This window comes from Pocillopora damicornis, chromosome 12 (assembly GCF_964200805.1).
Source record: "Pocillopora damicornis chromosome 12, jaPocDami1.2, whole genome shotgun sequence".
NCBI lineage: Eukaryota > Metazoa > Cnidaria > Anthozoa > Scleractinia > Pocilloporidae > Pocillopora > Pocillopora damicornis.
The window spans coordinates 18,459,747-18,486,557 of NC_142681.1; the positions used below are offsets into that span (position 1 = coordinate 18,459,747).

A 26,811-nucleotide genomic window follows, 5' to 3' on the forward strand; every position below is an offset into this window, starting at 1 on the left:
GTTGAGGTGGAAATCATTGATGGGTTTTACTATCAAAACGTACCCATTATGAACGACAAGGTCCGGTTATTTGCTGACTATTGGATGAAGTTGTATTCAAATTGTTGTTAACAACGAGATCATGCGGTTCAATTACTAAATGACGACAAAGTTGAGGAAGCTAAAGCTACTCTTGAAGATTGGCCAGATTCATTTGGGTCACCTGATTTACCACAGTTATTGTTGGAGACTCTTAATGAACCAAAACGAAAGAAGCGATCGCCACTTACAATTGAGAGTGATGCTGTTTCACTTATCCACCAAATGAAAGAGAATTACATCAGAGGAAAAAGATTGCACTTTGATGTTCCAAATCTAGTTCCAGAAGGTGAAGTTTCGTTAGTCGAGTATGAGAACTACATCAAGCATTGCGATGAGTGCTTTAAGACTGTCGAAAACTATGTTATTCAGAATGCATTCGTGTATGGAATGTGGCTCAGTCGAGCGTTTGAAAAGTTTCAAGAAGAAAAGAGTATGAAGCGAGTTTCTGGTAACTTCGATGATTGGGTTGATTCGAGATGCAGAGTTAAGAAAACAAGAGCTCGGCAACTTAGAACGTTTTACAAGCTTTTTAGTCCTTATAAAAAGGTGTTAAGATGCAAGTTACCATTTATATGGTTTGTAAGGAATGGTAAAACCGTAGTTGATTATTTTAAAAGTTATCACGAGGCAGCACTACCATGGACCCATGAACTAGACTGTGCCTGTGAAACTTGCAAGATGTAAGCTGACACAGCTGTGGCGTGACGTTACATGGTAGCGACATAAAAATAAAATCTAGTGTAATGTTGTCTAATTTTTATGCAATAAAAATAACATGCAGATATCAACGAACGATAAAATGCGATTTTGGAGAATTTTGCCAAGGGTTAGATTTAGAGTGTGTTACATCAGATCAACAATAATCGAAAGAGAAAGATCAATATCAAGTTTATTTTTAAACGAATATTCAAAATTATGAAATTACAATTAAAAAAATATACCAATATCCAAATCAAAAAGAACATTAGCATGTTATAAGCAATACTGGAGTAGAATTCAAACAATAATCGGTGATGGTATCAAAACAAATATTCGGCGATGAATTTATGTGAATACTTCTTATTTGTTGACTAAAGGACACATATCGATAACGATATAATCAAGAACCCTTAGCTGAGTCAAATAATCTTCATCGTCGTATGATTTGCTTCTCATGAAAGATCGCAAATCAACCATCTTTTTTTTTCATATGATGTGTAAGCAACACGATATAGCTCGATTTTTTCTTATAATTTTTTTATGTCACCATAAGTCTTAAGCAATACACCTGCTTCGGATTTAGTCCCTAATACAATTGGGCTGAGTGTCACACCACCTGCTATTGTACCTGATACAACAAGATGATAAATTACATGATAAATTCAATTGAATTGTTTGAAATGTTTGCATGCTCTCTAGTATAGCCAAATTTCTTTTCTGATAAAATCGGTGTAAAGATTTGATTTCATCCATCTGATTTTTTTCAATACTTTTGTCTATAAAGTTAAAATAAAAAAATTGTTTTAGTTCCTTTCATATATATATAAACATATACATATATATATATATGTATATATATATATATATATATATATATATATGTATGTATGTATATGTTTCGATTATTTTAATCAATCAGTTGAAAATTATATTTTTAAAGTTTCATAAAAGTGATGAATAAGTTCCGTCCAGCAAACCGGTGCTAAAATCTGGTGTTATGGATGCTCCTTTCGGTAAACTATAACGTGAGACGTAGATATATCAATCCAACGACTCCGTGTATCTTCAAAATTAAAAATTCTAGAACAGTTTGTAATATTTTTATTTGTTACCTTGAGATAGTTGCAAATGCCTTGAAGCTGTCTATGAAAAAAAACCTGATTAAAAACCTGTTTCTTAAATAATCAATTCACCTCTATTTTGAAAACCAAAATGTGATGCATCCGACGTTACTGTATTTATTTGAGATAAGTATCTAAGTTTATCTGTTTTTTCGTTATTATTCTCAAGACTGTTATTGTAATAGTATTTGTTTTTCTATTTATACTGGCGTCATGTTTTAGACACAGGATTTTGATTGTTGACAGGATCAACTATCTTCATTGTAACCTTCTCATTGAAATTGATGACACCATTGTAAACCGTGTAATCGGACAGTTGAAGCAGGCAATCATACTAAGTTCTTTCAGCCACCACCAATCATAGAATTGATCCACCAATCATAGAATTGATCATAATAACCATAGCAACAACCACTTAGTCGGAAAAAAAAACTGTGGAATTTCTAAAATTGAGGAATTTTCCACTTTAGATAGTGTCTCTACTGCACGTTTTTGTTCTAAATGTACTTTTTGTTTTCAGAAATTTTAACGGTTATGATTAATTGGTTACAGGACTTTTTGTCGTCCAATTCTGTCTGTAATCATATTCGTGATTGACAAATCAGACTCCCGGCCGCCTCGCGGTCGTCCGATTTTGATAATCACTCGTATGATTACAGACCTTATCAATAAAGGGCAAAATTACTGAGCGCTGATTAGTTGAGAGAGAGGGCATTTTTTTCTTAATCGAGGGCATTTTTAGTAATCAAGAGAGGGCATGATTACCTGTTAATGATTGGCTAATCCGTTGCATAGCGTGATTTTCCTTCGTATAAATTTTGCCCTTTATTGATAAACAAGTAATCCCATGAGACCTCGTACTATTAAGGATTAATTGCACTTGAGTTTTCAAAATTTTCCAAATTGCCCTCGTCGCTTCGCGACTCGGGCAATTTTGGAAAATTTTGAAAACTCTCGTGCAATTAATCCTTAATAGTACTTGGCCTCATGTGATTACCTATACAAATTGGACTCGACTCGGTCCTATTACCATCATTTATAATATGCATGAAAAAATTTCAGGATATTCATTTGTTGAGAACACGTCAATTTATCTCAAATTGGGCAGAAAAAAAATTACGTCAGTTCTGCAGGCGAATTGAACGATGACTCGTCATAGCATCCAGTATTGAAAATAGACAGCGGACGCTCTGTTGACGGAAAACGACGGAAAACTGGATCCAAAATTTATAATGCTGCATCTGCAAACATGTTGTACAGTAAAACTTCGCAAAAATCTACGAAAACAATATGGCGGAAGAAGTAGAGAGCGATGTTATTACAGAAAATACCACTGAAATGGAAGAAAAGATCGAATATCCCCTGGATGTAAAGTACTGTGGAGGTAATTTATATTATTTTCAGTGTTTTGCAGTCGAGAGAGCTAAGTTTTTATCGAAGGGATGTTTGAAAGAGTTTTTCTGTTCTTCAATTTCATCTTCGCCCCCCTGAAATCAAACTTGTCGTTCGATTGCCATGTGACAACCCGCTACAGTGTGCAGTTTACCTTTGGAGGTAAGTTCTCTTTCTCGAGTTCTAAATGGTTTTATTTTTCATTTCATTTTTGTTCTCCTTGACAGGTTTTAATTTACGTACAGTTATAGGCTTTGCATAGGGAAGAGCGGTGGGGGGTAGGGTAATTTTTGTTCATAACTAACCCAGGGAGGGTTACTGCAGGGAAGTGCCAGTATTCCTGTTTTTTTTTTTTTTTTTTTTTTTTTTTACTCATTACTTGTGATATTTGCCTAAAAACGTGGGTGCATGTCAGGGCTTTTTAAAATGCAGCAATAACGAGGAAGTACACAGAAAATGTTGTGATAGCTTCAAAAATGAAAGATCTTAGTGTATTTTCTCCTTATTTCTCATTATTTCCTTTTTTCACCTCTAACTCCTCCCCTGCAATAGAAAAGTTTATCAAAAGAGACACCTCAAACTTACTGATACAAGGAAATCTTTACATTGAAATCTACTGTCTTTCAAGGAGTTTAATCCTTTAACTACTAAGATGTGATTGGTTATTCTCCCCATCAGTTGCTACTAATTTCCACATAAATTAGTGACAAGAATTTAGTGTTGGATCAAGATAACTTCCGCCTGATAAGTTTGAGTGTTCTTATTTTATGTTTGCTGGATAATGTATGGGTATTACAGGGAGAAGTCATATTTTAATCACTCCTGGAATTTGTGAAAGGGTTGAAGCAAATGTATTCTCTATAATCAAACATGCAGCTGTTTATATTTTACTTCTCCTCTGGTTATGGTGGATTCTGCATGAAGATTACTCTTGAAAGATTATTTTCTACAATAATGTCAAGATAGCCCAGGGACATGTTTGTTTTACTCCTTAGTACTGTGAATACACTGCAGAGTATGAGAAATGCAAGGAGTGGTTAAAAGCAAATATTCCTGATGCTTATGAGGCACTTATTGGTCAGGGTAAGTATTTGAGCAATTCATTTGAGTGAAATCTGCCAATTGATTTAAAGTTGTAACTTAGGTTACCCACAGATCAATTGAATATAATTAAGATCGATAAAATGAGAGATAACATGGAAGGGTGCAGGTTACCAGACCTTAACCCTTTCACTCCCACAAGTGACCAAGACAGAATTTCTCCTTACAATATCAATACAATATCAAGCAGGCAGGTGATGAGAATAGAGAAGAATATCAATCATGGGATTATTAGTTGATCCAATACCAAATTCTCTGAACTAACATCATAAGAATTGTATGGCAGATAGTAAGGAGAATTACTAATCAGATCTTGGGAGTGAAAGGGTTAAGGCAGGTTACCTCACCTGGGGTTGCCCCACCTCCATGTAAACAGGCTCTCCAATTAGAAATCAGGGCTAGAGATAGAATTTTGTAAACAACACCAATTCTCATTGTGCCCCTTAGGTATGAACTCATAAGTTGGTCAGTAACGATGGAATGTTTTAGGAATGAAAAGTGTACTGTCTAATGATGTTTTGGTAAACTAGACTCCTGGCTTTCCTGATGTTTTAGGTTGTTTGTTTGAAAGGTTATGCCAAGATCTCTGTTCTTGTTAATGATAGACACCAAACAAAATTGTTCATCTAAGATAATCATGCTGAATTGTCCCTGATGTTTTAGTTGTAGACCAATTGGGTGATGTGGAAGTAAATGAAGGAGCAGCCAAAAAAAAGCAGACTAGAGGTGTGTAAATATCACTAGGGCTGTGTTCTTACAGCACCTGGTGGTTCCTGGTGCCTTACTTTTGCTCTTGGACAACTAGGGCATCTTAGTTTTTTCATTAAAAGCATGTGCTGGGCACACTGGATTTCAGAATTTCAGAGCACTGGGCTCCCTCCACTTTTTCTTAAAGCACAGTCTTGATCATGTATTAGATATCTATCATCTGACCTGTATGGCTCCATCTGCACTTTCATTGAAAGCATTTCTTCAAGTACTTTAGATTAGATACAAGAAATCTTAAAAGCACTTCACAGGAAAGGATTCTGAGCTCTTTTTTCTCTTTTACTTTTATTTAGGTGGCAAAGGGGTTGTCAGAGCACCAAAGAAAAAGGTAGATGCTTGAATAATGAGGCTTAAATGCTTTCTGTGAATTCTCTGCACAGTGTTTATTGCATTATAATTTGTGCTTAGTGATGAATTCTGGGTTGGTGTAGGTCCTTGAAAACTTGGAAACTCCTGAAATTTTATTTTGACATTTTCCAAGACTGGAAAGACCTGGAGAAGACTACAGGTCCTGGAAAGTCCTAGAAATCTGCTTAAATCAAGCAGTGAAGTTTTCAAGAGTTAAGGTCACTCAGCAAAATTAAAAACACTTAAAAGTTAGAAGGGATGGGAGCTAAAAATAATGCAGCCAGTCACAGCGCAATACAATACACAATGTGCAATACAATACACAATGCACAATACAATACACAGTGTAGTATGTATAATTATGTAAAGTCCACAGCCTGGATATTGTGGTATTGTCGTTGTTGAGTCACACAACATTCTGGTACTTGAATTTGATATTATGAGAATATTGCACCACAGTATATAGCATTTACAAAATGCTTTGCTTTTGAATTTATTAATTTAAGCTTATCACGTCCATCACAAAATACCTTAATTCATAATTTTTAAGTATTTATTGGACAAGGGATTATGTAAGTAGATATGTGTAGTTCTGTCTAAACCTTTTACCTTTGAACCCCTAAGAGTTACTAGTATCTAATTTCTCCTTACAATGTCACCTCTGAATCACACATAAAGGTCATGAGAATAAAGAAAATCATCACCAGCTGAAGAAGCTCTTGATTGTAAAAGAAATTCTCCTTGTCAGCACCTTAGAAAATGTATGTGGAATAGCAGGGAGAATATTGAAAGTGATGTTAGGATGTAAAAGGTGGATATTAGACCATTGAGTTACTATGGCTTGCTGCTGCTGCAAGAAAAATTTTTTTGCTCACCTATGGCAGATTGAACTTTAAGTGGTACAGCAATTGCACAGGCACTTAGAAAGGGTATTTCTGTAGACCTCACACTTGTAAATTGTAATTGAACTCTGTACTTGGGACTTACTACATATGCAATTGTATTTTTCTTTAAGAATGTAAAAAAAAAGGTAACGCTTTCAAGAGCTCAGAGAAATAAGAAGAAATATGTGACTGTTGTTACTGGACTGGGTACATTTGGTAGGTGTAGATTATTTTGATTTAGTTAATTGTGATTGCTTGTATTGCTTCGTTGTGTTGTAAGACACTATCTAGTCTGTGTTAGGTGCTCTTGGAATTATACTGAAGGCACTGAAAAAGAGTGGGCAAGGAACTTTGGTTGAGATTGGGGAAAGAGTTATTTATTTTTAAATTCAACAGATGGTTATGCAGTCTTGTAAGGCAGGAAAGGAGCCTTTTTGCTGGTGTTGTCATTTCACCTTAACTTGATACTCTAAAGTCTGAGTCATGTGGTCAAGAGCGCTCTTCATAATTCCACTCTCTAGTTATTGCCCAACTATGTGTTGGCAGAAAAGAAAATAATAATTTTTTATTTAGACTTAAAACAATTTGTTAAAGGCCCCTGGACTAAAGCTTGTCCTGTAAAAATTTAACATTTAATCCTTTTACTCCCAGATCTTATCAGTACTTCTTCTTTTTTCTGTCTGCCAAACAATACTTATGATGTTAACTAGTCTAGGGAATGTGTTATTGCATCAACTAAATTCTCTAATTGAGATGTTTATACACCAAAAATGTTGCAACATTGAAAATACATATTAAATATATATATCTTGTTTTCTGGTCAAAAAGTCTCTCTTTTTAATGAGAAATAAACAGGTGTATATATTTGATAATTTATACATCTTAAATTTGCAACGTTTTTGAAAACGGGTGTGAATATATATTGTTTTTTGCACGATGATATATTGATATAGTAAGGAGAAATTCTGTCCTGGTCACTCATGTTAAAAGGGTCACTCTTGTTAAAGGGTAAATTTCTCCATTTTGGATCATGTGATATTTCATGGTAGGTTTTGTTATCAGTACTACTCCTTAAGAAAACTTGCATGTCAAATAGTTATATCCAGTTTGATAAAAACAACAGCCAACCTTCCATGTCATTTGTTCCAATATGGCACCCAGCCAGACATCACTGTTCTCACATGGCTGCTACTTCTTTCCAGATATTGACCTGAAAAAAGCTGCAAAGAGCTTCGCCCAAAAGTACTCGTGTGGATCGTCAGTGACGGGTGATGATGAAATTGTTATCCAGGGAGATGTTTTAGATGATCTACTTGATTTCATTCCAGAGAAATGGCCAGAGGTAAAGTCTTTCCTTCCTGTGATGTTTAAAAAAGAAATCTAGAATTGGAGAAAGAGAAGAGAACATTCCTTCACCTGTGTCTTAACAGGTTGTAAAAGTGAAATTTTTGAACCGCTTGAAAGAGTTTTAATACGTGTGTTGCCGCGAACAGTGATTAACTAAGTAAAATCAAAACTTTTGATCCAAAATCCTTCACGAAGGCGTCGAGAAAACTCACGCTATTTGTTTACAGTGTTAGACACAACTTTAGGTTCAAAATCGAGAGAAACTGAACGATGTAAAGAGGTTTTAAAGGGGGTAAGTGCAGCGTCGGTGGGAGAGTATAGCAGTTAATGTAGTGTTAACAACTGAGTTGAAAACGTAAATTGGCCACCGTAAAGAGTAAAAAAGCTGACGTTTCGAGCGTTAGCCCTTTGTCAATCGCTCTGACTGAGGGCTAACGCTCGAAATGTCAGCTTTTTTACTCGTTACGGTGGCCAATTTACGTTTTCAACTCAGTTGTTAACACTAAATTACGTGCTAAAGAGGTTTTAACTCTGTTGCCTTATGGCACCGTTCGAAGATGCCGCCACTACGCATGCACGAAAACTTAGATGTCCCGTAGAGGAACCAAGGCGACGGCCGCAACAGCGTGACTGGAAGCCAATTTATGCGCCGAACTAATGTGGCCACCATGTTGCGATCTGGGAACCAGACGTAAAAGAACTTAAGGGACAAAACTTCTAAGTTCCATAATCCCTCACCGACAGTTTTTTTTTTTTTTCATTTTGAAGGGAGTCTTTCTTTTCATTTTTTTTGTACAATTTCTTCAGGCCAATCCAAATAAGTAAGTTCGATATTTTGTTATTATTGCAGATTGATGACGATAGCATAGATGATCTCGGAGATCAGAAGAGATGATAGTTTTGAATTTATTCAATTTCTTGTAACTAAATTAAAAGCTAAACCATAATTTCATTCACTCCTGTTAGGCGCTTGCCAAGGAGCCTCTGTTAGTGAATTCGATTCTTCTCCAGTTCTAAAATGTCGGTGAAGAGAAATATCTACACCTGCGAAATTTGTGAAGGTAGATTCACGACTTATAACCGGTCGTCCTATTACTCTTCATCCAAGTTTTCCCTTTCCTTTCGTTTTCCTGTTTTTCAATCACTATTCCGAAGAATTTTTTTGCAATGCTGCTAATATACCTCAAAGGACTCATGCATCTCTTTTTGTCAATCCTTTGCCTTATGGGCCCTTTCCCGTAGATAAGGGTATGAATAAAATTGACGCTGTTCTTTGTAAAGGAATAGCAAATGGTTCAGTGACCGTAAGTTGATTTGTGGTAATGCGTATATATTTTCCTAAGAAGGAGGCCTTCATTGACGCAGCTCTCTCCTTGATATAAGATTTGAGTATCTGCCAGTTATCACTTCCATGTTTTTATTCGATTTAAAATAATTTCATGGTGTAATCTTGCTGCGTCGCACACAATCTTTGTCCAGGGCCTGAGAGCACAACGCACTCCGATCCTGGCCAGGGCATGCGCACTATACAAATCCTCGTCATCCAGAATTCATTGCGCTATTCGTCACGCCAAATCGTTTCCCTAGCTCGAAATTAAGTACTCTCTTTGTTGAAAGAGTTCGGAAAATTTTTGTGGCAATGACCACTTTGAAATAAGGACCACGAGATGAGGAATAGGTATGGCAGATAGGCAGAAAGGTGTTATTACTTGTCACCTGTCATTTGATGGGGAAATTTGAAAGGCTGTATGCCAAACGAAAGAACAAAAGACAGAGTATATTGAAGAATTATTAAGCCTTTACACCCCAACATCAGCTGTATGCTTATTCTCCGGCCAAACAGCACAATCTAGCTGATCTGGCTCAACTGGTTAAAATGGTCAAATATATCGCCTCTTCTCTATATTATGCCAGCGTGCTGATAAGGCAGACAATTCGTCCAACAATCAAGAGCTTCTGTAGTTGGTGATCATTTCATTTATTCTTATGATTTCAATGTTTGATTCATTGGTGATACTGTAGGAAAAATTAGGTGCTAGTCAATCTTGGAGGGGGGGGGGGGGGAGGGGGAGGAGGGGGGTCAAAGGGTTTAGTGGACAACAACAATGAGCGCGTTAGTTAATATTTTCACGCTCATTGCCAAGTGAGTTTCCTGTGGTTAACACAGCCGGGTCAGAAATGCTTAGTGGCACAGTAAAGAAACAAGCTGCTGTCATACAATGACGGTCGCTTGTAGTAGTACAACAGACGACTCTTCCACACTTTCCACGACTTTGCGTCCTTCAGCTTAGGGATGGGTCGGTTTAACAGGGTGATGGGTGTGCCTGATTTGTAATGCTCTGCTACCCAGTGAACTGCCTGGTAGATGCCGTTTGATGAAGTGTCCAAGAGGCAAGTGCACAGATCATCCTGCGGATTTTGAACAATTCAGAACAATCTTGAAAGTACACGGAAAAAATGGTTAAAAAGAAGGGAAAATGAGACAAGTCACACGTCACGGATTATTACCGTGGGGGAGGGGGGAGGGAAAGGGCCGGTTGGAGGATCTTTTGGGGGATCACATGGTTTTCAGCGGGATCTGAGGGGAACAATCTTCGCTAACAGAATAAAGGGGGGAAGGGTGGGCCATAGACAATGACTGCCAATAAGGGGGGGGGGTTTAGAATACTACAGAGCGTTAGGGGAGGATCTGATAGATTTTATTGTAACATAACCAAAATCGTCGCCCGCCACCTCCCCCCACTTCCCCCCCAACCCCCCCCCCTCCCGACGATAAACAATGACCAGTTCTTAACACAAATGTCGCTATACTTAAGTTACCTGCGGCGGATTTTCTAGCACTTCTTGGTAAACTTCCCTTACTCTGTGCCACACGTCAATCATGTGAAACTTGTGAACGATTCGCTCAGTTGAAGACCAATTCGGACCCAGGCCGTCATCGTCCTTACCAATCCGGCTCAAAATGGCGTCCATGATATTCATCGTCTCAGTGGTGAAATCTTCCCCACGGGGTTCCTCTGGAGCAAACGGTAGCACCAGCTTTTTCTGAGGAACAAAGTGAATTGTTTAGGGTCTGCACTGTTATTTATTTCCTCTCTCTGCCCTCCTCACCGAATCATACTCGATGAGAGCCGGACACACTCGTGGGGCGCCATGCTTACTCTCTAATAAAAAGGCGTTAATTCCGATTTCAGAACTACATTCTTTATAAATGATTGTACATGACGCTTAAGATCGGATCATCATCCTTGATGTTTAGAACCTAGAGACAGATCATATCTGGCTTCAAGAGGGGTTTGATTACCAGATGATTTCGCAGAATATTGCTTTGTTGATGCAACTTCAATTACCAATGAAAACTTAAAATCTGATTTCAGTTACACTACACGTTCCAGTTACAAAACTCTTTTTCTGAAATGATGATTTTGTCCCTGTTGTATTTTCATTGAAATCAGCCTTTTCTAAGCGAAAAAAAAAAGGAATTGCTTCTGTATCTGCCTCACAAAATGAATGGCACAGCTCACTCCAGTCTAGCCCGGGACCTTTATGGGAAAAAAATACCATTGTTGAGGGCTAGAATCACTAGAAGCTCAACATATTAGATTAACCCTCTACACCCTAACATTAGTGTGCACATTCTCTGTACTGCTCTCCATACATTTCCTAACGTTTGACATGGAGAATTTGTTTAACAATCAAGAGCTCCCTTAGATGGTGATCATTTCCTTCTTTTCGGGTTCAAAGAGTTGAAGTTTCAGCTAATTTTGTTAATTCGTTGATTGCGTGATCTGTAATTTGATTCAATAGTTCCAACACGTACCAAGCACGAAAATTTAGGCAACACTTTAAAAGTGCCAGATAACAATCGTTGAAAAGAATGTCCAACCAATTCTAAACCAGCCAATTTTCAAATTTACGTGACGATTAAGAAAAGAAAAGTAAATCTGTAATTGAGAAGTTTTTATGGCTTATCTTGTACCAAAGACTGCCACGGTTGAGTTTGACAAGGTCTCACTGGCTCATGGGCGCCTAGAGGTTTTAGTGCTAACCTGCAGTTGTAATGATTCTTCTCTATGAGGCGAATATATAATAGTGTGCCGGTTGTTTTGATGTTGCAAGGAGGTAAGCAAAGTCCACAGCACTTACTTCGTCATGGATGTCGTAGTTCACAGTAGGAACTCGATTATCCTCATTTGCTCTCGGGTTAAACAGGCGAAGGCCCTGCACGCTCATGGAGTGAATTGTGTGGGCGATCGTCTCGTTGAAATTCTGCGACAAAAAGTACGAAGCATACAGCTCCGTGCAAGAAGGCTGAACAGCTGCAGCCGAGCTGCAGAGAACAGAAGCAATCAGCAGGAAGAGATTCATAACTGTTGTCATTTTGCACAAGTCTTCGTACTCGTAGACACTTTTTGGTGCAGATAGTGAAGGATTAGCGTGACTTTTCAGACGTTTGCTACATCCCGTGAATGAAGTGTCGAGTTACATCTGCTATTCAAAGCATTGTTGGCACACAGAAGTTATGACAGCGTTTCGACAACTTACGTAGGGTGATAAACAAAAAGTATTTATCATTTATTAGACACTCGTCCATCCTCTACTGTTTTAAAAGACATCAATTTACAGCAGTGAATATTGAACGTCAAAAATTCACTCCAGCTGCTTTACTGTAGAAACTATTATATTTTAAATATGTGGCAGAAAATCTGAATAGCGCATAATACATACAATACATCTTCTCGACGTTTATCGTGAAATATTTTGTATTATTACATAACTAGTAACTTGTAACGGTTGCAAAGGGATAGAAAAGCACACACACGTTTTAAAACTGCTACAACACGCATTTTGAAATTGCTGAGTGTTTGAGTTAATTTACAACAAAGGAAGAAAATAAACACGTTTTTTTCAATCCAACAATTACAAGGCTGCTTTAAACCATTAAATATCACTGCCCCTTCCCTCAAGATAGGCAGCCTCGATACCACTCCGCAAGCCTTTCAATTTCTGAAAAAGAATTTTATTTACAACTGAAGATGTTACTCGCCTTCACGCAAGCACGGAACAAAGGAACAAGTTAAGTCCTACACAAGGAATTCGGATGCCTCGTTCTGATGCTAATCCTTATTCTGTTCAGACCTGAAATTTCTTTATCATGAGAATAACCGGACCGTCTCTCTGAAAAATTTACCGTCAAAAGCGGAATGGTAAAAAATACAACTGACTACCGTAGAAGAGGCTTATTTTAAACTCTCAACCGTCGGGGATGCCACTTCATTGAGATCCTGTTGGTAATGAGGACACTCTGTGATGCTTAATAAAAGATACAGAAAGAATCTGTCATGGAGACCTCAGGATCAGAGCTGGAACTCGTCCTTCTAAAACGTTGGAACCATTCGAATCAGCAAATTCTGCGGATGAAACTGTGGAGAAGGTAACAATCAATCCACTGCACTCCACCGTGGATTCCCCTTCTTTATATTTTCGTAATAAAACGTTGTACGGTGCCTCCACAAGCGAAGCTGCTAGGTACTGCTGACCACCAGACAGGAGAACTGCCTGGTCGAAGTAAATTGGGTCACTTGTCCAATCTGGGAATCTATGTTGAACGGTTTTGGTGACGATTAAAACCCCGTCAGAGTGAGTTATCTTGATAGTTACCGTGACGTCAACTCGTTCTGGAAAAGTTGATCCGACTCTTACTCCTAGCACGTAATGGTCAGCGCTCAGCGTGAAGGCAATTTTGTCGAACTTGTCTGTGATTGGCCAGGATTGGTAATCGCTACTTATGGTTGACCTCCAGCAGTTAAATGGTGCTGATGATGAGAAAATATAAAAAAAGGTCACGATAGTACTATGTGCGCTCTGGTTGGTCGAAAACCTATCATTTATTTTATCAATAAACCGCTAGATAACATGATTTTGTCAGACCAACAGATTGCACCTTCCATCGATTCTCCGGGCTAAAACCTTCTTGATAATTTGGAAGGAAACTCGAAAAATTTGGGAATTATTCCCCTTCGGCTTCCTACGAACATCCCGCCGGGATCATGATTACGCTGGTAAAGCGAGGTAAAGTGCGGGGCATCGGTTCAAAGTTTCAGGATTATAAATGAAAGATTTAAAAGATTTGCTATCCTACACACAAAAAAACCGGTTTCGGCGACGAATTCAACTTCATCTGGTACGTATGAAAAAGGTGAATTATGGTAAAGGAAAGGAATGAGTACTTGAAAACATGAACTTTATTGACATTTAAATTGCAGATATTTTTGTCAAAACCACAGGTATTCTTATTTTTTGGTAACCTCAGAATTTTGAGGGACCAATTACAATTTTTAACACCTAGAAAAAAGGGGGGGGGGGGGCTGGAGGATCCTCCTCATAGGGATCTGTAATATCCCTATGACGACTGATCCCCCTCTTTTCCCTCTGAAAACCATGTGATCCCCCTAAACATCACCCGACCCCCAGCCCCACCCACCAGGCGATAAAAAATGACTGGTCCCTTATAACACTGAGCTTAGGGAACCTACCATTTCTTTATTTGTACCATAACTAAGGACAGTCAGACTCACCCAGTTGACAATGAACACCAGTAAATAAGACATCACACTGACATGTATATCCTCCACCGTAAGTTGCGTTACACTTTCCTCCGTTTAGGCACGGGTTACTGATCATACACGTTGTATCTTTGCATTGGGGAGAACAAGAGAAAAATGACGTTAAGGCCTTATTGCTCAGGCTAAGGAAAAAATCACCGAAACCAAAAGGTAAATGCCTAAGTTGATTTCTTGACTGGTTGCTGTTGTCGAGGGGAGCGGACGGAGAAGGGTGAGGGTGGAGGTCGATGAAAACGAAAGAAGACCAAGGCGCCATTTGATTTTTTACCTGGATAGACAACTGCAAGCATCAAGGAACACGAGAGATCAAACAGGAAGATGAATAGCAAAGAATGGAGCAGATTAAAGTGGAATTAAAATAGAAGTTTTGAAAAATCAATTTTTTCTATAGATCATATGATGAAATTTACTGATTGCGACCTCGAGTTCCTGTATAAAGCCTGAATAATGCCTCGAGGCTGGCATATATCTTGAAACATTAGGTCAAGTGTTTTCCACAGATTCATGTGGAATCTGAGTTAATCTTCTCCATTCTTAAAGATTCCGCAATAATTTCAAATTCAATCAACTAAAACTTACCGAACTCGCAGTGTTTGCCTGTTTTCCCAGGATTGCAGATGCACGTGTAATTGTTAATATGGTCGTTACAGACTCCGCCAAGACACGGATTATTGGCGCACTCATCAATATCTGAAATAATATTCGCCAAAAACATTTGCAGAAAAAGCAAAAACAAAACGGTTAAAAATGCTTTAAGCGGACTGACCGGGCACTGGTGTTTTTTCTGAATGGCTTTTGTCTGGAATTAGAATACTAGTTTACATACAGTGACTGCAGTGATGCACAGGCGGGCAAGCGAAAAAACTCAGTTATAGAACAAGTGATGATGAAGGTAGGTACCTCAAAGTTAGGCCTGACCCAATTGTGCTCATAAAATGTTGGAACGTCAAAAAGTTTCTAAAAAATTGCTAAAAATCCAAAACGTTGCAACCTAAATTTCTTCATACGTAAAGATAAACGTGAATTAAAGGCTGTGTAAGGCTCTTCACAACAATTGCTTATAGCAATGGAGAAAAATAAAGTAGCTTGAAAGTTGGTTTTAAAGAATTGCTCGGAAGAAATTATGAACTTTAACGAAACTCTCAAGTCTAACGGAACAAAACACATGGTTCCTTTGACGTCTTACCATCTCATAAGATTAGCTAAGGATCGCAAATGGACCCGCGAAACACTGTCGAGTGACAGGTTATGTGTTCAAAAGGTTTATAAACATTCAAGAAATTCGCATAAAAAAAAGTTTTCCACGATATAATTGACTTTTTCGTGCCTGATGTGTGCTCTAAACATATATTTTGCTCAAAATTGTTGAGAAAGGCAAAAATTCCTCCTGGTTGCTAGAACCACAAACAGTTGCTCCAAGCACTGAAAGTTGCTCAAAATATGTCGAGAATAAATGGGACAAGCCTTACTACCGTTACGAATCTTGAACATTCGCACGTTATAAATGGGAAGAGTTACCGCAGTAGCCTATTCAGCTTCACCATATGGTTGATAGCCAATCATGTGTAGAGTTGCGATTGGTCCAACTTTTATCAAGGAAACCTAATATAATTTGGTCATGGATTAGTCTTCATTTTTGTTCCTGAATTTGCTTTTATTTGCTAGTTTATGCAGGTCATAATCGGTTACATGATTCTGGCTTACAACAAAGGAGAAGCCATATCCATAGGAATTCAAGTTGGCTGTCAGTAAGAGCATATTTTAGTGACAAACTCATAATTAAACAAATCGTAAAGAAGTGAACGAGGGGATGGAGAGGGCTTCGCCTTTTTATAGGGTTGGCGGCTCCGACAGCAAATAACTCTCATACTTACCAATTTCACATTGGTTCCCTGTGAACCCGGGGAGACAGGCACAACTAAAACCGTTCACTTCATCCTCACACTGAGCTCCATTTTTGCAAGGATTGCTATTACATTCTTTAATATCTGTGGAAAAGAATCAAGGCAGAATTTCATTATACCCGCCTTTACATCGTGATAACATAAAGGAGAAAGGTTTGGACTGATTGACGTTCGTCAATCTCAGATTTCAGGTATAGAAGACATATGTAACTACATTAACATATTTTCCTTGATTGAGGGGTCATGAATGCTCCATAATATTGGATTTTCGGACACGAGGAACATGGATGCCTTGAGGTTTGACCTTTGGCCTTTATTTCAATCTCGCTTTCAGTCTTAGCTGTATCATTCAGTCGGTTTGATATTTGATTCGTTTGTCCTTGTCACGAGAAAGCCAATAAAACGGGTCTATTAAAATTCTTACGTATACCTCCGAAGCAATGGCGTCCTTTAAATCCTGGAAAGCATTTACATTTATAGCCTCCATCTGGTGTTACTTCGCATGTGCCACTCTCACATGGTAATCCGAGACAGCCTACCTTCATGTCTGTTAGAGGAAGGGAGCCACAATTTCATTCTCAAAACGCAGTTCACACTTAATGAGAAATGCACCATCGAGATCTTGGTAGAAGTAATATTCCCTCGTCATAGGAGATTTCTTAGTGTATCGGGCGCTTTTTGACCGAGTTTCGTAAAATCAAAACCAAAGTAATTAAAATAGCCAATCCGAGGAAAGGAAATACCCCGAGGAACCAGTGAGAATTCTGTGTTTTCTGGACCAATCGTTGAGTAAAGTAACCAAACCAATGTAATCCAGGATTTTCTTCCACACTTAATTTTAATTCCTCTATTTTATGGTTTTAATTACACCCTCAATAGACCACATTCGCTCCACCCTTGTTTCGTTTGAAGAGTTGACCCCTCAGAGAAGATATAATCACTCCCCTAATTATTAAATCTTTGCTTTACAGGATAATGTGTCTTACCATAAGGATAATCAATCCAGCTGAGGATTGCCTTCTATGCAGTCGCACCACTCGCCTTGAAGAGGACGTCTCTTGATGATGCTACAAAAATGGGATTAATGGACGTTCAAGACCTCTTTCATATTGGTGGGCATGATTATTATTCTTTTCAGTGCACGAATTTAGCCTTCTCAGTTCGGCTTTTGGGTGCAATATGCTGTTTTCAAAAAGTATTATCGAGGCCAGACATGCTAAATTACACGAATATAACTATAAAACAAAAGCAATTAGTCCCGCCATTTATCGAGGAGGTTTAGCCAAATGGTCCATGGTTGTTAATGCCTGTCACCCTCAGGGATGTAGTTCGGAGGTCCTGGGGTGTCTGCCACTCCCCTTCCTTTGAGAGATGATTCTATCCTTTAATTTAACAACGCATAGCGACAGAATTTCACTTTAATCTATATACATAAGACTGTCGGGGAAGTACCTGATTTCCCTGTGACCCTGTTCCCCCTTTTTTTTTTTAAAAAAAAATCCCACAAATGCCCCTGTCCATTGAAAATATGAGACAATAAAAAGAAATATTAGCTGATACTTACATCCCCACATATCATTACTTGCTGCGGATCTTCTTTTCCGCATAAATGCGATAGAAACTGGCAATGTTAAGGCGTCATAAGGATCTTTCACCGCTGTTTCCAGCACAGGCATGAAGGGCACTTCAGTAGCTGTGACAAGTGTTGGAGAATCCTTCACTTTGCTCCAAATGTTGTTTGAAATTGCAATCCATTCCATAAATGGGGAACGCTTGTTTCTTAAGAAGGTCTTTTTGTTAGTGGCGACTCCATAGTGAGTATCGCCGACTGGGTCATAGGCAATGACATTCAAGACGTTTCTTGGAAGCTCTGATAAAGATGAACAGGCTTAGTATAGTCATCAGTAAATGACAGTTTACCATTTCCTTGGTTCTGATCTTACGTAACAAAATTTATCTTACAAGACTTATTATTCACGACCAGGATTTAGCTATAATTCACATACCTTTCCATGTCCCTCCACCATCAGAGGTTGATTTACAGTGTCGTTCAGATCTACAGGTAATAAAAAATGAAGAGACGAAAGAAATTCATTAGGCCCTCAGATTGAATGTTTCTTGGAATTATCACATGAAACTAAGGTTTATTGGTTTGTGAAAAAATGGACCTAATCATGTAACTATGTGTTTCATTGCCATCAAAACAAATTATGACAAATGTGATTAGAAGCAGCTGGTTGATCAACATTATTGTCTACTAATTGGGGCAAGGAATTTTTAATCTAAACAGCTAGATTATGCTAATTGTCCAGTTAAACTGTCTCAGCTAATTTCAGCACTTCGACCGAATGAACCAATTCAGCTAGTTAGTGCATTTTGTACAGTTAAAGCAAATCGGCTTGTTTCACCATTCTAACTAGTTGAACCAATTCTGCTAGTCTGGGAATTTTGTCCAGCTTAACCTTTTTAACTAGTTTGACGGTTTTAACCAGTTGAACCAATTCAGCTAGTCTTTGCACATTGTCCAGTTGAAGCAAATCAGCTTGATTCACCATTTTAACCAGTTGAACCAATTCAGCTTGATTCACCATTTTAACCAGTTGAACCAATTCAGCTAGTCTGTGCACATTGTCCAGTTGAAGCAAATCAGCTTGATTCACCATTTTAACCAGTTAAACCAATTCTTTTAATGTGAGCATTCTGTCAAGCTTAACCGTTTATGCTAATGTCGCAGCTGTTTTAGACCTCGTCAAATAAAACATACCTCCTCACTTCTGATTTACAAACGATTAACGTGCTAGTTGTGGCTTTTAGGAGAAAGCTTCGCCCAAAGACGACAGGAACATCTTGACCTACTGAAATGTACCAAGACAAGCAGACGTTACTGTTCTCAACTTGCCCCCGTGTATGGTGTTTTACTATAGACATTGAACAGGCTTATTTTTGCCCATAAGTGGTATATGAATTTAAGGAACAAAATTATTTGAGAGGTAGCAGTGACTAAGTATTTGTATTTTGTGTTTGATATTGTAAACAAACGATGGCGCTTCCTAGGAGTGACGTAAAAGTTTCTGTTATGAAAATGCTACTAAGGCATCGGTAACAATCGTTAAAGTTAGCATTTAAATTTACCGAAGTCTGGGTAGAAGTATAATTCCGCTCTCATACACGCCTGGTTGATGCAGGTCTTGGGTCGAAACCGAACGAATCGCGCATTGACTGGAATCAAGAGCTTGTGTCGAATTGCTAGATTTCTCAAGGTGCTTCCCAAGAAGAGCTGTAGAGCATAATAAGAGCCACTAAGTCAGACAAAGAGGCAAATTTCTAAAACAAAGGGCAGCGGTTTGTTTCAACTTTAAAAAAACCTCCAAATGTTCCATTAACCGTTTACACTCTAAAATCAGCACACATAGTACCGGGAAAACCTTTTTATAATCAAGAGCCTCTTTAGTTGGCGAACATTACGTTATTCTCATGACTTTAATGATTGATTCGACGGTGATATTGTAAGAAGCTATCAATTTCTGAATAGCAAGTGAGAAAATTTCTCTTGACTTATTACAAAATTTGTATGGGTACCTTGTTTGCTCCGTTTGCCTTGTAGTATTTCCATGATGAACCATCAGCACTGTGTTCCAAAAAGAATGATAGCACAGTATTTGTACCTCCTGAATCGTCATGTTTACTTTGCACGTCCAACTGTCGATAAATCATCAATAACATTCGCTGGTCAGTCACAAGGAAGAGCATAGAAGAGCAAAAGGCTGGGTCATGGAACTTTCCATGGTGGTTCTGGCTTTGCTTTCGCTCTTAATTCAAATCCATTCCCTCCTTTCTCCTTTTATTCACACCTCTTCAGATATTTACAGCATTCGATCATTACAACGGGAAGTTGCTCTATCGAAGAGTGATACTACGGCGCACACAACCACGCCTAATCGGAGATAACTTTTTATGACATGGGCATTTTATTAAGATAAACTTAGCTCTAAGATAAACCAAAGGTTTGTAATGTACCGTCTTACCTCTCGAATGAGAAGGACTCGGCCCAAGTCAATCTGCAGATAAACAGAAGGATCACATGACGCAGCGCACCACGCCCCTCCACCTGTTCGTGAGTTCAGCCTCGAGAACTGGGCTCCGTACTCTAGGCTCAATTGAGAGGTCGACGTAAATTGGCTGTCAGGGATGGCACCTGATTCTATCCCTAGTCCAATAGGTGAAGGCACTGGAAAGAGAAATTCAAAACGATTATGCTTTTTCCCGTCACCGTATGCACAGAGGCAGAGGGCGCAATGGCGATGAATAACTTGGTCTTTACTCTGCAGTATTTTCTATTCCTTGTGGCTCTTATGTCGATTGCTTTATCGACAATAAGATAGTCTGTAAACAGACAACGGAGACTATTTGGTGAACAAAATAAATGTTTGCTTATGGAGGGGACCCTTACGCCACTACCGGCCTAAAGTGGATACAGGCCAGCACTCATTAACGTCTCACTACCGTTCAGCAGCCTCTACCACATGGCGAGGATCAGGATGAATGGATGCCAGGGTGAAGGGAGGATCTGTATTGGATTCCTATTATTCTAAAAACTTGTGATACCAAACAAACACAACTATCGTGTGTAAAAGCTACCAAAAACAAGCTTTCGCTTCATACCAGTGTTTCTATGCCAGACACTTCCAGTGTTTAAACAGTGGAATAACTCGACTTTGTAACCGGGCATTTCTTCCCCAATCTTCATTCGCTTGTCAAAGGGAGGAAGAACAATCCGGACAAAACGAGCGAAGGCTTCATACTTTAAACTTTTCATGACCATAACCGTGTCGCTGTCGATGCGATCAACCTTTTCAAATAAAACGGAAGAAAGCTCTTCTTTGTGTAATTAAGGGTTCACTTTAGAACTATTTTTTCAAATTGAAGCCTTTAAACGCAGCCCAACAAAATTCGGATAACAATTATTATAAACTAAATCACAATCCTGAAGTGGTTGAAATCTTGTGGGAACAAATAAGTCGCAGATTTAGCAACGCTTCTGGCTAATGTCAACTACTCGTATACTATATATATGCGTGAGTATGCGTGTATGCTTGCTATGCATCATTTGTAATGGTTTCATGCTCAGTTCTTCACGAGCACAGAAAAAAGTGTTCCTGAAGGCTGATCATACCAGCCGCTATCGTAATGTTTTTTTGGTGTTAAGAGTGAGGCATAAACGACATAAACAACAGAATACCGCTGTTTCAATCGCATGTCTTCTCTGTTTCCACTCTAATCCATCTTCACTGGTGACCAGAAAGATCTTTTCGAGTGGGATTTCCCGAGCAACTCCATGGATAGCGGCCTGAGAAACAAATCAAACAGACTTCTTAGCGTGTGGCTATTATCCTAACCTTTCCTTAGGGCCATGCATCTTAAAGGAGATCAGGGAAAACAAATGCGAGGAGTGAGACTGTAAAGCAGCCAGGCTACTAAGCAAATTCAAAATGGCGGCCTCTTCGCTTAAATTCTTAGCACATTAAAGGACGTTCTGCGAGAAGAAAGGTTACTCTCTATAATATCAAAACGTGGTTAGGGTCACGATTTCGGACATGATTTCTGGTGTGCATAAGAATCGTATGATTCCTGCATACATAGTTTCATCATCAAAAAGGGAAAAGAGATTGAAAGAAAAATATTGAAAACGGAGAAAAATGAATACAAGAACAAAAAAAACCAAGGAACAAAGATACAACACAAATCAATTCAGCGAGTGGTCTCTTCGATCGTCAATGGCAACAAAACTTGGTACAAGGATGTTGTAGAATGGTGACAAAGTTTACCGTGACAACTTCAGATTTTAATAGCATAATTCTTTACTAGACAACAGGTACGCGAATGCTATTCAAAATCAATAAGTAAGCAATATAAACGAATAAACACAAAGTGAAACGAAACTATCAGAATTAAATCATGCAGATTGCAGTGCAGAATGTGCGGCATGTTCTTTTCTCTTTGCACGGAGTATCAGCTATTTTAAATTATTGTATACAACAAAGAGAACAATGCAAGAGTGAACTTTCCCTAACCTCAGCTAGTATCTTACCATTTTAATACCAGCGACCAATTTCAGATCAACTTGAAAGAAATGCAGGGTATGAAATTCTTTTTTTGAACTCTTCTTTGGGATCCATCCCGTGAAGCTATCTCCTATTCGTCCGGAGTATGACAGAAATGTTTCCTTTCGACTAGAAGACGCTGCTATTTGGCTATCCTTTACTTCTCCACTTGATAGACCGACTGACCCAAAGCCTTCACAACCTGCAAATAACGAAATATTACAAAGCTTTTAGAGATAACTTTCAGAGCAGTCTCACCCATCAAGTGTCATAAAACTAATCCCAAAGCAATCTTAACGACCAATCAGTGCGAAGGAGGATGTCGCAAGGAGCAAATAAAAACTCAAAGCAAATCAACTTCCTGAAGCGCTTAAAAACGTATGTTACCAAGCTACGACTGGCCGGTGGAATGGAGGACGTTTCTAGGATCTATGCTAGAGCGTAGTGCAGCAAAACTACTTCAACCTCGGATTAATTTCTATACTTAGTTGAAGATTTCCTTCGAACTGCTCACCTGGACTGTAGAAAGGGATCTCCGTCATGACATCATCGTGATTTGTGGATTCACAGCTGCGTTGGTCGTGACCTTGGTATCGCAGGCTCACTTTACATGGTGCGTGATGAAATAAGTCGTCATGAAAATTGTTGCTCGGATCCAATTGAAATGCTGCTTGTACAGCCACGTACTCAGTAATCAAGAGCTCGTTAAACTTTTCCAAACAAAAGATAAATGAAATTGGTAAATCAGTAAGATTGCCATACGAATATTGGACGGGAAATCTTGTTTTTTTCGGCTGTTATGAGCCCTGCAGTTTAACTCCCTCTTGACTTCTCCCTAGCCTAAGTAACATAATAATCTTGTGATAGGATGAAGCCATAAAAACGGTCTCCACGTAGCAACAACAATCGTGCCCTGGGCCAGCCACTATCCTCGTGTACCATTCTAAAGTTGGTAATGAACTTCAACAGCGAAGGTTTTATTAAACGGAAATAAAAAGAAACTCTTCGTCATCGAAGAGAGATAGCCTAAAGGACCTCGACTTACACGGAAATGCACCGGTAGCATTTTACCACTAACAGTATCCCCTTTGGGAAGGATGCTATATGATTTTTGCGAATCCCCCATTTCCAGCCCCCCACCTTCCCGTGGTTGACATCATTGATGTGTTATAAAATTACCTTCATTGTGAGGGAGAGAAATTTATCGGAACGAGTCACGGTGACGTTGTTAGGGGGACGTGATCCGTTTGAGGTGAACTGTTCGTACTTGAAGTAGCTTGGTAACGTGAAGAGTAAAACCACTTCAGTTGTGTTGTCCATTGCTGGGGTTTGGTGTGTGATGTTGGCTTGGATATATGCAATTTTGCTATTTGTGGGGGAATGATATAGCAAACAAATAAAAGATTGAACTATAATGAAGTCTTAGTATTTGGCTGATCTAATTTCTTTTCAAGGCTTTGCTTTGATCACAAAAGCTGCTTCAAGAAGAACGAAAAAAAGCATCTCCTACCAGAATTTTCTTCCACCGGATGTGCGATCTAAATAACTTATATGATGCTTTCACTTCTCTCTCTACGGCTTTTCTGCTGATGCAACATGCAATACAACCATGGGCTCGTTCAAAAACATTTAGCTCAATGATTTTATTTCTTAGAATAAACAATTCTAGATTACGGACTGTATACAACATTTACAGCTGTTTAAACAGAAGTTTTCCCCTAGCTGCGTCTATTCAATTTTTTATCCACATGTTCTGGCTTTTGTAAAAGAATTGTATTTGTTGTAAAGATAACTACGCATCTTCGAAAGCAAAAACGCATGGTTTTAATATAGACATGCATATCGCTAGGTCAGAAAAAAAACATTTCTTACGATGATACACCTACATAATCCTAAACTGATTTGAATTGAATCTATTTATAAAATTTGTAGGCTCGGCATTTAAAAACCAATTATCGTTTGTCGATTACTCATAACATGAGAGCGAAATTGATAAACAAGAAAACATCTTCTAAGAAAGTAAACACCATTTTTGCATAACATAAATTATGTATAACTGCAGACCAAGACAAGAAAAGGAAGATAAAGTTTTTGTACAACAGCTTAGATTCGAATTCCACAACAGAAATGCAGTGTAATGTACTAAAGAATGATTAAGGTTGAAAAAGCTAGATGCACTTTCATCCTAAATATCATAATTTTTTTGTTTTAGGGATTGAAAAAATACACTGGTCCTTTTTCGTTACCTTACTCATTAAGCATTCTTGAATCTACATAACTTTTCAATTGAAAATTGGTTTGCTTTCCAATAATATTCAAATCTGGAAAACTGCTATTACGACCGACGTATTTCAATCTATCTGGTAAAATTTAATGACGAAGTTTATTGTTAGAAAACAGACTAGAAATATCTACATTGGGTGAAAAAGTTAGATTGAAATATCAAGTGTAAACAAAACTTTGGGTACTTTGGTCTTGAAGACTGCAAACATTTTTTCTACAAATGAAACAAATTAACTCCCACATTAATTGAAGGCTGGTGACGGACATTTGTTTTCAATTATCGTTTCAGAGACAATTTTAGGTCGAATTGTACGCGTTGATCTCAATGCTATTTTTAGCGAAGTAACTCAGTGCAAAAGAAAAAAAAAAGGTGAAGTAAAGTTTTATCTTTTCATTATTCATTTAGTTTTAAAAGTTGTCCGAAGACAACAATGAGTTTTGCACTAACGCTGTTGTACTTCAGTGACAAGTTCTTACCCTGCATAAATAGGTCCACTCGTTACTTTTGTGGCTTCAAGGAGAAGTGAGGTTGAAGTTCCATTGTTTATAAAGGTCATCACCTGCAGTCAGTGAACGTGTAAAAAAATATCTCAGCCGTGACAGTCTTTAAAACTTAAGTATAATCATTTAATTCAATACTCCAAGAGACTTTCTTTGGAAATAGGATGTAAGAGAGGAATTGAAGAAATCCAAAAAATAAAAAATAAAAAAATAGAATTCCAGCGTCGCAATTAAAGAAACGAGGAGGTTTGTTTACTTAAGAAATTATTACTGTTAAAACTCCTGTTGATAAGCAAACACGATAAATATCATTGTCATCCATGTTAAGAGTTTGAAATAGATTTCCTAAGAGCCCGCGAATGTTTTGAAAAAATACTAAGATAATTCTGAATATTTAAAATATTCTTGGGTTATAATATTTGGTAGGATTCTTATGCTATATAGGGGAATGATTCAAAATCCAAGACTTGAGAGGCGCTAAGATTGCTGTCTGAGAATCCAACTCCAAAACTTCACCACTCCTTATTTTTGTTTTGATTATTCCAATACGCTATAAATGTTAGGAAAATGTTGCATTAGATAGCAATTCTCTCTTTTGGCGACGTTCTTTACTGACATATGACAGCTTCTACTTTACAATTGCAACATATGCCAAACAACAGCGATCGTGTAAGTGAAGATTTTTGTCGCTCAGAGCGAAAAATCTGCGCTACTCCAGGCTGCCTTTTGACCGAGATCTTTCGGCAACAAAATCAACTCCTAGACTTTGACAATTCTAGAAACACTGTCAGACTTCGTACCGGGGAAAAATCTTCTATGGAGGAGACTAACAGACTCACTGAAATTTGAAAAAAAAATCACACCCACTATACCTCAAGGTACTTTTCGTTACCCCTGTTGTGCCCCCCAAAAATAAAAAAATATGTTAGCTTACTCGCTGTACTTACCCCAGAAACTACTAAGAAAGCATGTATTAGGCTCGGCTTCCTTCTCATCGTTCAAGTGCTTGAAATAGCGGTATCACTTTGGCAGCTCACAGTTTTCCTTTATAACTGATTGACGTAATCACGCCACAAGGCGGCACGGCAGAAAAATGGCTTTCGGCGGGGTGACTCAAGTTATTAAGAACAAAAGCTTCGAGAAAAACCCCTTGTAATCAGCTTTTGTTTTTTCGCTCAAAGTGGTCTAGTCCTAAATATTTTTGTATGTAGCTACAAAAGAAAATTATTAATTCATTCACAACAGTGATGTTTTAAAGAGAACACACACGTCAAAACACCGGTGGTAATTGCAGTTTTTCGCAGTTTTCATGATCTAATCCTTTAAATCCTAATACAAATATGCATGTTGTCTGTAATGATTTATATACATTTCCCAAGATGCTGACAAGGAGAATTTGTTTAACAATCGACAGCCTCTTTTGTAGTTGATCATTTCTTACATTCTCCTGACCTCAATGTGTGATCCATACAGGTGCTTTCTGTTTACATACAAAGTACAACAAATTTGTCGAAGAGCGGGTTACCTTCCGAGCTAGAATTCTCTTCTTTCTGAATACAAATATCGATTATGTCGGACCTAATTATCACGAAATAGACAGCGAGTAGCGAAGCCAATCATACTGCCGCCGTATTTGTGAGAAAACGCTGATAGAT

The 26,811-nt window shown here is 38.2% G+C and overlaps 3 protein-coding genes across 3 annotated transcripts; 1 reads left to right on the top strand and 2 right to left on the bottom strand.

The window, feature by feature from the left end:
- Nucleotides 1-3,152: 3,152 nt before the first annotated feature.
- LOC113686781 (density-regulated protein homolog) lies at nucleotides 3,153-9,044 on the top strand. Its single transcript, XM_027204453.2, has 8 exons — nucleotides 3,153-3,285; nucleotides 3,436-3,455; nucleotides 4,289-4,376; nucleotides 5,058-5,120; nucleotides 5,456-5,490; nucleotides 6,526-6,610; nucleotides 7,597-7,736; nucleotides 8,592-9,044. Exons 1-8 carry the CDS (start codon nucleotides 3,192-3,194, stop codon nucleotides 8,634-8,636), a joined length of 570 nt encoding a protein of 189 aa, XP_027060254.2. The 5' UTR covers nucleotides 3,153-3,191; the 3' UTR covers nucleotides 8,637-9,044.
- Nucleotides 9,045-9,702: 658 nt separating this feature from the next.
- Nucleotides 9,703-12,201, bottom strand: LOC113686775 (uncharacterized). The gene is made up of 3 exons (XM_027204446.2): nucleotides 11,888-12,201; nucleotides 10,562-10,786; nucleotides 9,703-10,150 (listed from the first exon to the last, which is right to left on the bottom strand). Exons 1-3 carry the CDS (start codon nucleotides 12,119-12,121, stop codon nucleotides 9,914-9,916), a joined length of 696 nt encoding a protein of 231 aa, XP_027060247.2. The 5' UTR covers nucleotides 12,122-12,201; the 3' UTR covers nucleotides 9,703-9,913.
- A 94-nt stretch (nucleotides 12,202-12,295) lies between these two features.
- LOC113686761 (uncharacterized) lies at nucleotides 12,296-26,280 on the bottom strand. Its single transcript, XM_089189011.1, is given in 19 exon segments — nucleotides 12,296-13,557; nucleotides 14,320-14,436; nucleotides 14,947-15,057; nucleotides 16,242-16,355; nucleotides 16,702-16,818; nucleotides 17,258-17,338; nucleotides 17,836-18,141; nucleotides 18,278-18,327; nucleotides 19,036-19,126; nucleotides 19,404-19,548; nucleotides 19,851-19,970; nucleotides 20,297-20,499; nucleotides 20,934-21,120; nucleotides 21,511-21,618; nucleotides 22,360-22,574; nucleotides 22,887-23,082; nucleotides 23,552-23,738; nucleotides 25,133-25,215; nucleotides 26,104-26,280. Coding segments are annotated over 19 exon segments (2,955 nt in total). The 5' UTR covers nucleotides 26,152-26,280; the 3' UTR covers nucleotides 12,296-13,081.
- Nucleotides 26,281-26,811: the final 531 nt, after the last annotated feature.

Excerpts from the sequence above, each read along its gene's own strand:
- LOC113686781 (XM_027204453.2), top strand. The coding sequence starts at position 3,192 with ATGGCGGAAGAAGTAGAGAGCGATGTTATTACAGAAAATACCACTGAA. Across the intron at positions 4,377-5,057 it reads TGAGGCACTTATTGGTCAGG|TTGTAGACCAATTGGGTGAT; the intron begins GTAAGTATTTGA and ends CTGATGTTTTAG. Across the intron at positions 6,611-7,596 it reads TACTGGACTGGGTACATTTG|ATATTGACCTGAAAAAAGCT; the intron begins GTAGGTGTAGAT and ends ACTTCTTTCCAG.
- LOC113686775 (XM_027204446.2), bottom strand. The coding sequence starts at position 12,121 with ATGACAACAGTTATGAATCTCTTCCTGCTGATTGCTTCTGTTCTCTGC. Across the intron at positions 10,787-11,887 it reads ACTACGACATCCATGACGAA|AAAAAGCTGGTGCTACCGTT; the intron begins GTAAGTGCTGTG and ends TTTGTTCCTCAG. Across the intron at positions 10,151-10,561 it reads TGCTAGAAAATCCGCCGCAG|GATGATCTGTGCACTTGCCT; the intron begins GTAACTTAAGTA and ends CAAAATCCGCAG.